Source organism: Centrocercus urophasianus, unplaced genomic scaffold, assembly GCF_019232065.1.
Source record: "Centrocercus urophasianus isolate 14NV4802_14NV808 unplaced genomic scaffold, USGS_Curo_1.0 seq_34, whole genome shotgun sequence".
In the NCBI taxonomy this organism is placed as follows: Eukaryota; Metazoa; Chordata; class Aves; order Galliformes; family Phasianidae; genus Centrocercus; species Centrocercus urophasianus.
This window is the reverse complement of record NW_024884911.1, coordinates 3,222,492-3,234,554: the sequence shown is the minus strand read 5'-3', so window position 1 is coordinate 3,234,554 and position 12,063 is coordinate 3,222,492. Positions and strand designations below refer to the sequence as shown.

The window sequence follows — 12,063 nt, the reverse complement described above, 5'->3', positions numbered from 1 at the left end:
TGGATGGGTGGATGGATGGATGGGTGGATGGGTGGATGGGTGGATGGATGGATGGATGGATGGATAGACAGAGAATCAGCTGCTGAGCCTCCAGCTAAGTGAAAGATGGCAGCAGGAACTCAGGCTTTGTTGGACCTTGGTGAACTCAAGCTCTAGATGCACCAGGCTCACAGACTGCATTGCTCACAGCAGTATCTTGAGTCGAAACTCACCTTGAACCCTGGTGGTCCCTGTGCCCCAGGCAGTCCTGGCACGCCGGGGTTCCCTCTTTTGCCGGCCATCCCTGTTACTCCTTCTTCCCCATCATCTCCCTGCTCTCCCTAGAAAAAAAAACACAGGAGAGGTTATGAAACAAAGCGCTCTCTCCAGCTCTGCACATCTTCTAGCATGGAGGAGTGGTATGAATCTGCCCTCAGCCAGCAAGCATGCATCTGGGCGTGGGAGGACTTGCAGATACGTGCATGCAAGAAGCTGTTTGTCAGACTGGATGCATTGGTTTGTTTACGGACTTCACCAGGCAAAGGTAAAGTGAGACACAATGAGCAACATATGATCTTCTCTGGGTATCTGGAAACTGGGATATTTGTAGCTGGACTACATCCATTTCTCCTACGTTACCTTTTGGTTTTCCAGCTCTTAAGTTGCACTTGCTATTAATGCTATGAGGTTACAGCTGCAAACTCACCAGCACCCCAGGCACGCCATCCTTCCCAGGCACTCCATCCACTCCAGGAGCACCCTCTTGGCCCTGCCTTCCCACCACTCCTCGAGGACCAGGTAGCCCAAGGATGCCCTAAAATCACAAATATGTCAGTGACGGGGCTCCTAGACAGCATTTTTGGGGCAAAAAATGGATTTTTTTTTTTTAACCTACCGGTGAGCCTCTGCTCCCTGCACTGCCTCGTGCTCCTTGCTTTCCTTTTTGACCCTGCAAAGAAAGAAATACATCTAAAATTGCAGCAGTTCCAGCACAAGTCCACTTGGGCGCCTGACTTCAGGGTGTGATTTTGGATAATGGTTGGAAAGAGTTTTATAAAAAGGAGATTCATAAAGTCAGTTGCTCCAGCACTGGAGAATGAACTGCTATTTGGTTTTATTACAAGTGATTCTTCGTATGTCTCGAGAGTTCTAGGGCAGGAATGAATAGCTAGAAGGCAAGGACCTACATTTTTCCTAATACAGAGCAGATGAGGACAAATAAAGCAGGATGAACTCGAGGGAGGACTCAATGCACTGGCAAACATTAGAACAAGATGCTCGAAACCTGCATCCTCTGTCAGTTCATTGAAGCACAGCACAGACCCACGGCACTGGCAAGTCTTCTGCAGGCACTCAGTGAGAGCATTTCTCTCCTAAGTATCTCCCTCTTATTTTGGAGAGTTAATGGAAATGAAAGGGGTATCTTGTGTCTGAAATTTGCAATGCTGCTTTGTGAATAAAGACATAAAAGAAATACTCCTGAGGGTTATTAGCTGTAGAATGGATTAATTTCTGTGGAATGAATGGAAAACTCAGCCTCATCACCTTCACTAGGCCTCTCTTAGTCAGGTCACGCATTAAAGCACTTTCAAACTGAAGCACTGCTTTTCCTGTGCACTGTTTCTCCATCTGCAGAGGACCAGGCAGGACAGCTACATGAAATTAATACTCCTGGGGGTGCTTCCTCTGCTATCCATTACTCCCAAAGGTAGTTCCAGGTCATCCAGCACTAGGTAGAGTTCATTAATCTCATCAGCTGGTACACTCCTTGCCAGGAACACCTACTGCAGACCATCTTCTGCCATTATCCCAGTGGGGTCGGATTAAAAATCCTGACATCTGCCATCAGGGAACAGGAATTTCCTGAATATTGAGTACTGAATACTTACATTTTAGCAAATAAAGGCCCTATCTGTGAGAATAATTAGCATGCTGTCATTACAACCAGATGTGGAAGTCAGAGTGGGTACCACACTGAACCTCAAAGGAGCTGTGTGTGCTGTGTTTTCTTGCTCAGTAAAGGCAAGAAGTTAGAAGGTCTCTTCCAGGAAAGAGAAGAACCATATGGAAAGTTTCAAGCCAGAAAAGTTTATGGTTCAAGTGAAGGAACTTGCCTGGCTCAGATCTCCTTAGGGGCAGACCAGCTAGCTGTGGCTGTAGCAGCACATGCAGGGTTATGGGAAAGAGACACAGTGATGGCCATGACCAAAGTCGTGCCCCAGATTCACCTTCCATTTGGAGCTGCTATTGTCTTGGTCCACTCCAGCTCCATGAAGCCAACCAGCCATTGGGGTTGGACACTTAAACACATACTTGCAGCCCTCCCACTAGGGCTTCCCACAGTCTTTCAAGGTATAGACCTTTGGCCAAATCACACACAAAACATTCGAGTTCTCTTCATCAGACATCTTCTTCAAACTTAGGATGCTACAAATCCACCCTGCTGAAACCTACCACATCACCTTTGGATCCCTTTGCTCCTGGCTGGCCTGGTGGTCCAGGATTCCCCTACAAAACACAAGCATGAAAAATCTGCTTGAAATTCTCATCTGGCAATATCTTGCACGAAGTAGAAAGAACAGCATTTTTTTGTGCCCTAACAACACTGACCGTATGGAAACAATTCACGGGAACAGCCTGTGCTCAGACAGGCCTCCTGGGGGAAAGAGAGCAAGGAATTGTCTCCAGAGAGCATTTAACAGGGTATCAACTGGAGAAGAAGCAGCGCTACCCCCTCACTTGGGTGGTGCTCATGTTTGGGGAATCGGTTTGCTAAATTCCAGACCGTGCCTGGAAAACCGTGCTGAGAAGTGAGGAGGAAGGAGCCTGGTTTGGGAAAGGCCCTGCAAAAGCTACGTGCAGAACGAGTGCTCCATACGGCGAGCACATCCCCATACTGGTACTACCTCTCTTCTGCATGCTGCAGCCCTTTCCTTGGTTTGGCCTGGATGTCAGACATCAGGGAGCAACCCTGATGGAGAAGTGAAGCAATTCACCATCGCACATCCCTCCATCCCCCATCACACATGCTTTCATCCCTTCTTCTGGTCTTCTGGATTTTTGTGTGCTGAGAGGAAATGCCATGCAGGCTGAATGAAATGGCCCCACACTGGAGCAGCTCTCCTCAAATGCACCATTTCCAAGTGGACCCTTCCAGCATCACGGCCATCTTGCACTGCTCATCTCCTAAGCTTTCAAATCCCTCCTGGCCTGTTCAGAAATACTGTTCCAGGGGTAGGCTATTGGGGGCGCCTCCTGTTCTATCACCTATTTTTCGGTCTCAACACATGGCTCAAATTGTCCATTTCAGAGGTGTGGGTTATGGAAATGCACACGCTGCATGTCACAGCTCAGCACACATCCCCTACTACAGCCCTTCCTACCCTCCTGCATCTGTTTTTCACATGCATGTGACACTGTGTAGCTTACAATAAAGCAGCATTTCTTACAGGTAAGCCTTGCTGTCCAGGTTTTCCTCTTTCTCCATCAAGCCCTTCTTGGCCCTTAAATAAAACAAGAGAGGGAACATTTGTTTGTCCTTAGATATCTTTGTGGCAATGATGAACAAACACAGCATGCAGAGCAGGGCAGGGGAAGATAAATATATCTGCATTCTGCTAATGCACAAATGTTGATGCTCATGGGTAATGTACGTGCTACTGTGGATGCACACTGGAAAGAAGTAGCTCAGAGGAACTGCTTGTCACTGTGTAAGCAGGAAGGAGTATCTTCTAATACACACAGCATCAGTTTAAGCTAACAGTTGTAGGCTGCTGTCCTACAAAATACAGCAGCAACAGTGCTGCTCTGCTGGGTTCCTGAAATGGGTTGCTCTGATCAATTACAGCAACTGGATTTTGGATGGAGGTGAGAAAGCCCATAGAACCTTTACAGATCAACCCCCGTTACGTCCCACATAAAGGGAATCCTCACAGCTCTGCTTTTGAAAGAAATCCTGTTAAGGTTTTGGAAGCTTCAAAATATCTGAATTAACAGAGATCTTTCTGTGAAACAATCTGCAGCCATTGGCACATCAAGTCTTGAGTTCTGTCTGTGGCACATCAAGTCTTGAGTTTTGTCTGGCATTACATGACCTGTCTCACACACACCTTCTCCAGGGTATCTCCTTGATAACCACAAACCTTCCCAAGACAATCATTTCTGAATCACATACTGGGAATACGACTCACAGGATAACCAGGGTCTCCAGGCTCCCCTCGATCTCCTCTGTCACCAACAGGACCCTGCAGCAACACAACAAAGGCGTAAGTTAGATGTTAAAAGTCCTGTTATCCGCAGAATCTCGATGCCTTTTGTATGCTGCATAAGTAAAGAAGCAAGTCAGCTCATCCCCTGGCAAAACCCAGGCCAGCATTGATTAGGGAAGGGATTTAATATCTTACTCTGTCTCCGGGTGGTCCCTGTGGGCCTTCCACCTTCCCGTCATCACCTTGTTCTCCCTGTGAGTGAAAACGCCGTCATTAACAGGCTGCAGCTGATATGGCAGATGCTTCTGTCTAGACCTGATCCAGTTTTCTCATCTCATGGGCCTCCTCGCTCAAAGTCTGTGTCGATTTCACCAACTTTTCATCCACACAATGTCAAAATTATCACTATTATTTTGTTTCACGTCCTCTAGCATGCTGACTGTTCATATTTCTTCCCTAATTTCTTTGCTGGTGGTTTCTGCCCAGTCTAACCATTCTCCCCAAGGAACGAGGTACACAGAGTTATTCTCAACAATTCCTAAAGCGAAGCAAGAAGCACGTAATTAGGAAAACATGGGAAACACTTCTGCCTCTGAATTTTATCACCAGCAGTCAAACCAAACTCTTTAATCAAGCATTTCTCCGCTCTCACTGAGTGCAGCCATGGCTGCCATGGGAACAGCAGTGGTCTGGTTGGGCTCCCGCCTTCTGTGACCCCACCGTGGGCTTCTCTGATCTTCTCTCACCTTTGCCCAGGTGAGAGGGTCGGTCCCTTACACACTAATTGCATGAGCATCTCTGCTCATTGATGGCACGGCTCCCAGCAGGAGCCCAGAGCTCATGGTTTGGGCTGGCAGATAACTGAGCTCTCCCTAAAATATCCACAGAGAGATCCCTCAAGGGTCTCCACACAGAGGCTGCATTTTAAAATTCAATTGTGTAAGTCACTTGGGGTCACGGTGTTCTGTTTGCTCTGGAGTTTAGCTCAGACATGGCTGTTTCTTTGCTTCCCATAGAAGATAGCTATATTCCAGCTCCTCTGGTTTTTGGCTGCTCCCTATCGCTGTGTCTCTGGCACTCTGGCTCTTCGGGACGAAAGCGTCTCGCAGCTCCTTTGATGTGCAGCTCCTGGAGAGAGGAGGGCTGGGGGATTCTGGCACCGTGGAGCTGCCGTGTTTGCTCTGCGCGGGGCTCCTGGCATCTTCAAAGCCCAAGTCTGCATGGCTATGCAGAGCCATGTTTCCTTCAGGCTCCTGCAATCCTCAGCAGCTGGATCACCCTTTCTGGTGTCTTTATGACTGCCTTTGAGTTTCTCTCCACTACTCTCCTCTTCTGCTGGTGTTGGAGCTGCTGATGGTAAGGATACCTGTGAAGTTTCTCAGTGGGAATTTCTCTGGGAGGTGCTTGGGTGCTTTGCTTATACGTGAAGTTTGGCAGTAACACAACTGGAGCAGTAAATAACCAGCAGGGAGAAAGATCTTTCATGGTGATGCCAAGGCTCATTTTCTTTAGGAACTGGGCACACTCTTTGGAACCAGAGCAATACCACTCCTGAGAGATGCCGAGCCACCCTGACTTCTCATGGGGCTGAGCACCAGGCCTGAACTTTGCAGCTTGATAGAATGAGACTCGAGATTTGGCAATCTCTTGCAGTTAACCCCAACAGGCAGAAAAGAGCTCAGTACATCTCTCTTCGTTACGTGCTTGATGACAGTGGCATATTCTTCCTTTGCTGCTTCCAAATTTGTTGGATGAGCACTGCCAGTAACTCCCAGGTGGTGGTTATGCACGGCCATAACAGATCACGAGATGGGTGGTGAACCCCAGTCTTCTTGGAGGTATGTTGGTAAATGAAATATGTGGGAAGAAACTGTGCCAGAATGGCTTGAAAATATACTGCTGAGCAATACGGATGGAGAGATTTGGGGGCAGAATAGAGGAAAAGCAAAGCAATGCCTAAAGATTTCTGCCAACAGTTTCCAGTGCTAAAGAACTTGCTGGGTGAAGTTGGCAGCAGAAGTCCTGGCAACTGGTTCACTTTCAAGCCACTATCAAAGGAGTGCAGGAGAGAGGGGAAACAAGGACACCATTTCTCAGGTCTCAGAAAAGAAACCAAACCAATCCCAGCAGACATGTCATGGTACAGCAGTCTCGGCACCAGCAGGATGTGAACACCTTGCCATGCAGAGCCGAGGTGGCTGTGATGAATTCAAGGAAGGCTCACAATTCTGTGCAGTGCCAAAACTCACAGACTCTCTCCCCAAAATCCGAGTGGCAGTTCTGTGTCTCCTTGAGTCTAATTGCCACTCTGTGCTTTGTCTTCATAGAAAATCCTGGGGCAGTGGTCAGCTCTAGGGCTGCGAGACAGAGCTCCTCCACGACTTCCTGATGCCTCAGCTGCTCGAGAGGGAGATGAAAGGTCTGCACTAATTCTTTGGAAAGTTGCAGTGAAAAAAAGTTAGAGTAAAGGGCAGCAAAGTAAACATGTTGGGATACAAATGGAAAATGCATGGAGAAGAAGGGAAGGCTTGTTATTGTTGGCTCCTGTCCCAAAGTGAGATACGCCAGTTTGTAATTTTTAAAAGGATCCCATCTGGACTGCTTTAAGCAGCTGCCAAGTGCAGGCGTCTGCTCAGAGCAAGGCCTCTTTGAGGAGCTGTAAATGTACTAAATGTGGCCTGGTAGCTGGTCGGGATGGCACAATGCAGCTGCGTTTGCAACAGTGCCTTTCTCCACCCCATTTGCTGCTCTGGAAAAGAGAAGACCTTCCCCACCATTACGTATTCTCCTTCTTCACAAAAGCTACACTTAAAGCACAGTTTGAAGCTCACAGAGTGGCCACAGTCCTATTTCCATTTCTGCTCCTGTTCTCAGATTCAGGCTTCCATTTTAACGTAGAGATGCTTGTGTGAGGTCAGAGATGTCCAAAGGGAAGAAATCTGTCCTTGGGCTGGGATCAGCCTTAGGAGATAAGAAGGAAGGATGGCTAAGAAAACTTCTAGGTGCAAGTTTTGTGGAGCAGTTGGGTGGTGCAGCAGGTGTTGCTGGAGGCTGAGCAGGTGGCACCGGGCTCTTCTGGTTTGGCTGCAGCTGGCAGCCTGCAGCTCTACCATCCTGCAGGGCCAGGGGGAGATTTGGCTATCAATGGCCACAAACAGCTCTGACTGCTCTCAGCAGGATGCTCTGGACTCTTTGCCAGGCTTCAGATTGGAAACTGACAATTAGAGTTTGTTTACTCATTCTTGGATAAGCTGTTACATGCTGCTGCTGAGCTCTGACAATAAAAGATCCACAATGATGATAATAATACAAGTCTCATGTTTGGGACGATGGCTTTCAAGAAGATGGCACATTTAAAAATGTGCAGAGATCAAGAAAAGAAAAGCAGTAGTCAAAATTTAAGCAACAGATACATATCTGCACATCTCTTCCTGCTCTAAAGCCAAGGTGACTGTGCTTTTGGTAGTCACAGCTCTCAACTTTTGCAGGATGCTCAAGCGTCAGCAGTGGGGCTGTGAGAAGCCTCTGGCCAGGCTGTCAGCTGGACAACGTGCTTGGCTGTGAGCCCTTGCATCACCCCGGGCTGTGCTTGGCTCCCATTAGTGTACATGGGCACACTGCTGCAGCAGGCAGCAGTGCTACTGGGGAGGGCAGCATGAGAGGAGCTGGGGGTTGAAATCCAGCAAGGCAGTGATAGAGACGTGGATGAAGCAGCAGGAAACAAGAGAAAAAGCAGCATGTGCTTGTGCCTTAAGCAAAATTGCCGAGGCAGGGGATGTGTGATAGTGGAGCACAACAGCTCGCCCTGCCACATCGCCCCCTGGCCACCAGCACGAGGAGTCTGAAGACAGAGCAGTGCGACACCCTGAAGGCAGGGTGTCCTGACACAGACACGATGCACGCGGAGCCCCAGCCGAGACGCGCCCTCGGGATCTCTGAGTCTCACTGTCTCCTTTTGCAAGCAGCAAAGCTGCTGTTTGCACACGTCCATCTGCAACCACCCGCAAAAACTCTCAGCTGCAGTGCTGGGGAGGTGGAAAATGAGCAAAATGAATTCACACATCTTTCCGTTTCCCTGGGACCCCCGCACTGACCGTTCCCAATCTCCACCACCTCCCTGCCCCTAATGGGGGAAGGAGCATTGCTGCTGCTACCGCGGCACGTGAGGGGCTCCAGCAGCACCGCGCGGCCAGCTGGGTCGGTTGGCCTGGGAGCATCCAGCCCTGCCGACAGGAAACCATTACAGCGTGAGTCACTGCTCCAGCCTGAACTGGTTACGGCCGCGCTGACTCAGCAAAAGGGGAAAAACGCAAGGGGAAAGCCGGTGTGCAGAGAGAGCTCTGAGTCAGCCCAGCGCCCCCCGGCGAGCCCCTCGCTGCAGCTGGGCTGAGTCACAGCAGCGAGGAGGAACGCGGGGCAAAGGCGATGGGGACCAGCTCTGCTTTGAGAACCTCCCCGGCTGGCTGTGGCGCCGATGGCAGCAACTCAAGCACACACGAACTTGGAGATGTGGGAAATCTAGTGCTGAAGATGGCTGGGGCAAGACCCTCTTTCAAGTCCAACACTGGCACATGTTTTTTTGCTGCAGGATACAACCATTTCTACCCTTGCCCAGGCTGTGCAAGCCTCCAGGGGCCAAGCTTTGGTGCTGATGCTGTAATGGTGATGCTGCAGAGCTGAGCAGTGCTGGTTTGCATGCGCTGCAGAGCTGCTTTGCTGCCTTACCTTCTCACCCTTCGGCCCCGGTGGTCCAATTGGCCCTGGTGGTCCTGCGTGTCCCTGCAGAGAGCAGACAGTGCGTGAGGAGACAGGAAGGAGCAGTCTGAGCCGAAGTCCTGCTTGGATTTCTGACATAGCCACATGCTGGAGTGGTATATTTGTTACAGCTAAGAACTGTTAGGAGATGGAGGATGAAAATGAAGCTCTCACCTGGTAACCTTTCAAGCCAGGCTCCCCCTGAGCACCCATCCTTCCTGGAGCACCCTGCAGAAGCAAGCAAAGGAAGAACCATGAGAGCAGCCTGCAGGCGTAACCCACAGGCGTGGGATGCACTGGGTATGAATTCTTCCTCTGCCCTTTTGGACATCTTTATATCCAGATTAGCATTGTGCTAGGGAGTCCACCAGTGAGACCAATCCCATGCGTGACCTAATCCTGAACTGCAGGGAGGAAACCTTTCGGTGTGGGTTCTGAGGGCAGGAAGGGAGTTTTCTGCGTTGCGATGAGGGCGTTGCAAAAGCTCTTTGTTGCATCTCTATCAATCTGCACAAAAAGGTTTAAGCCAGATCATCAGATTAAAATGGATTGCAACCTTTCCAGATAAACCCATTTAGTGTGGAAGAAAACCCTTTCCTCAAGACAGGCTGCAGAGACGTGCTCAGTCCAACGCACTGCTGCTCAGACACTGCTCGACTTGCTGTGAAATAATCCATGGAGATGTTGCCAATGAGTAGTGAAGACATACAGGGGTGGACATAATTTCTGATGCAGGAAAACACTATCAGCAGAACCCTTATTCCATCATTCATTTGCTACTGTTCTGAAACATCACCACCATTCCTAGTTCATAAGTAACTTCTGATTTACACTGAGTTCAACCAAACAAAGTGCAAAAAGTTTCCTTACCAGCTTGCAATATATGAGGAGGTTCTTGTTACTTACTGCTGCGTAATGAATTAATTTGTCTCACATAAATTAACTTTCTTCCCTCCCTGTTGTACTACTGTTGCTGAAAACCTCACCTTCAGGCCCCAACTCAAACTCTTTCCCATGCTATATTTCCTCTTGTTGCAATTATTTTAGATAAGTAGATCAAGAGTGGGTGTAGAAGCAGGGCAGAAATCCAAGGCAGAGTTCCTTCTATCAACACAGTTTGACTTAAAAGTGCACTGACTGTGCAGTCTCAAAGGGAAAGATCTTAGCAAAAATAGCTGTCAGACCACTCCATTTACAAGCAAAAATCCCCAATATTTCATCCTGTCTGGGGAATTGTACAGAACCACCACAATGCAGTGTGAGCTGGGGTCATGGGGCATCACTGCCACCATCATGGAGCCTCTCCTCTGCTGCTCAGTGCAAGTGTTATGCTCTTTTGGTCTATTTAACATCTGCTATCATTTCACTCCCTCTGATCTGAAGGCCCTGTTGGGGTCTCTGCTCTCTAGGCCCATGCCCAGCACAGCTAACCACATTTCTGGTCTTGTGTTCAACCATTTGCAGAGCTCTTCTCACCATAGGTCCCAGGGTACCTCGGGATCCTTTAGGGCCTTGGTTCCCCTTCGGCCCCTCCTTCCCTGGAGGTCCTGTCTCGCCAAGCTGCCCCTGGTAGCCCTTGCTGCCCTGCAGAATGAAAGCACAGAGGTTAACACAGGACAACACAGCTTCTACAGACAACTACAAGGGTGCTGAGGCACCAGTGTGAGGGTGGTGAGATGCTGGCACATCCAGAGGAGTTATGGATGCCCCATCCTTCGAGGTGCGCATGGCCAGGCTGGATGGGCCATGGCAACCTGACCTGGTGGAGGTTGGTGTTCTGTTCATTGCAGGGGGCTTGGAACTAAATGATCCTTAAAGTCCCTTCCAACTCACACCATTATATGATTCTATGATCAATGATGAGCAAAGAAAATGAGATCCAGAGGAGGAAATGTTATCAGTGGCAGATGTTCTTACCTTCTGGCCAGGCTTGCCCTTTTCCCCCTGTTTTCCTGGTTTCCCTTCTGGTCCCTAGGGAGTAAAAAAAAAAAAAAAAAAAAAAAAAAAAAGCTATTGGAATGAGAAAGCAAATAAATCCAATCCCAACCAGCACGCCGTTCACTTTGCTGGTGCACGCAACCCTAACAGCATCCTCACCCATCCTGTTCTACTCCTAAGGGAGCCAACAGAGTGGGTAGGCAGCAATGCAGGCAAGGACACAGTTCCCAGGTACTACAGCATGGCCAAGTTCATCTTTGAGTTGTTTCACCACATGGATGAACAGGAAACCTCATGGCTTAGGGGAGGAAAGATCTCTGTGCCCAGTGACTACAGAACATTGCTGAAAGGAGATGTTTTTCATCTGCTCATATCAAGGACCTGCAGGTGATGGAAAGCCATCACGTCTGTCCTTGAGGATGCAAAAGGAGAATTTCAGTAGTGTTCAAAACATGGGAGCCACGTTTCCTCTGAGCCCTACACAACTCTTCCTCTGGCCCATGAGCACTGCTCACCACCAACTGATGCACTGAATTGGATGTCAGTACTCTGATATGGCTCTAGAATAATGGCAATGCAAATACTGCTTCAGCAGCAATTCTTTATCTTCCGTCTGCAAAAACAGACAGTTGTTTCATTGTCTATCTAGCTGTCATACACAACTTTCTGATTACAATGCAAAAGCTCTCCTTTTATGCTATTATTATTGCAATAGACAGCACACAGAAATCACAACATCCTGATCTCAGCTAGAAACAGGTTGGGATGGGAAACTTCAGGTAGGAGCCACAGTGCTGAGAGATGCCAGCCTGCTTTGTGCACCTACATGGGTGCCTCCATGCAGCAGACCCTGCCAGCCATCCTTGCAGATGACATGAGCTGCAGCAAGCACAAAGTTCAGCACACTCTCCTGAGGGAGCCCAGGGAATTTATTTTTTCAATGTTTGGCCCCGCTGGCTGCAATGCAGACAACGTATTTTGGATCTGGCTGAATCAAGCAAAAGCACCACTGAAGAAAATAACTCATAATTTTTGGCAATCGTGACGAACATTTCAACAGCATCTACACACCAGTGCAGCATATCTCCCTCCGCAGGGTTGGGTAAGAAGGTGTAGTGCCCACCTCTGCTGATGTTGCAGAGAGCTATTGGTCTCTCAGGTGAACAAAAGCAACTTATAAATG

The 12,063-nt window shown here is 48.8% G+C and overlaps 1 protein-coding gene across 1 annotated transcript in view; it reads right to left on the bottom strand.

The window, feature by feature from the left end:
- COL27A1 (collagen type XXVII alpha 1 chain) overlaps positions 1-12,063 on the bottom strand; it is a 126,098-nt gene that overhangs the window by 9,524 nt on the left and 104,511 nt on the right. Inside the window, exons 38-48 of the mRNA XM_042830756.1 lie at positions 10,860-10,913; positions 10,419-10,526; positions 9,117-9,170; positions 8,913-8,966; positions 4,383-4,439; positions 4,170-4,223; positions 3,429-3,482; positions 2,434-2,487; positions 875-928; positions 686-793; positions 213-320 (exon numbers count right to left, since the gene is read on the bottom strand). Coding sequence (XP_042686690.1) covers positions 213-320; positions 686-793; positions 875-928; positions 2,434-2,487; positions 3,429-3,482; positions 4,170-4,223; positions 4,383-4,439; positions 8,913-8,966; positions 9,117-9,170; positions 10,419-10,526; positions 10,860-10,913 — 759 coding nt within the window. The remainder of the gene's footprint in view (positions 1-212; positions 321-685; positions 794-874; positions 929-2,433; positions 2,488-3,428; positions 3,483-4,169; positions 4,224-4,382; positions 4,440-8,912; positions 8,967-9,116; positions 9,171-10,418; positions 10,527-10,859; positions 10,914-12,063) is intronic.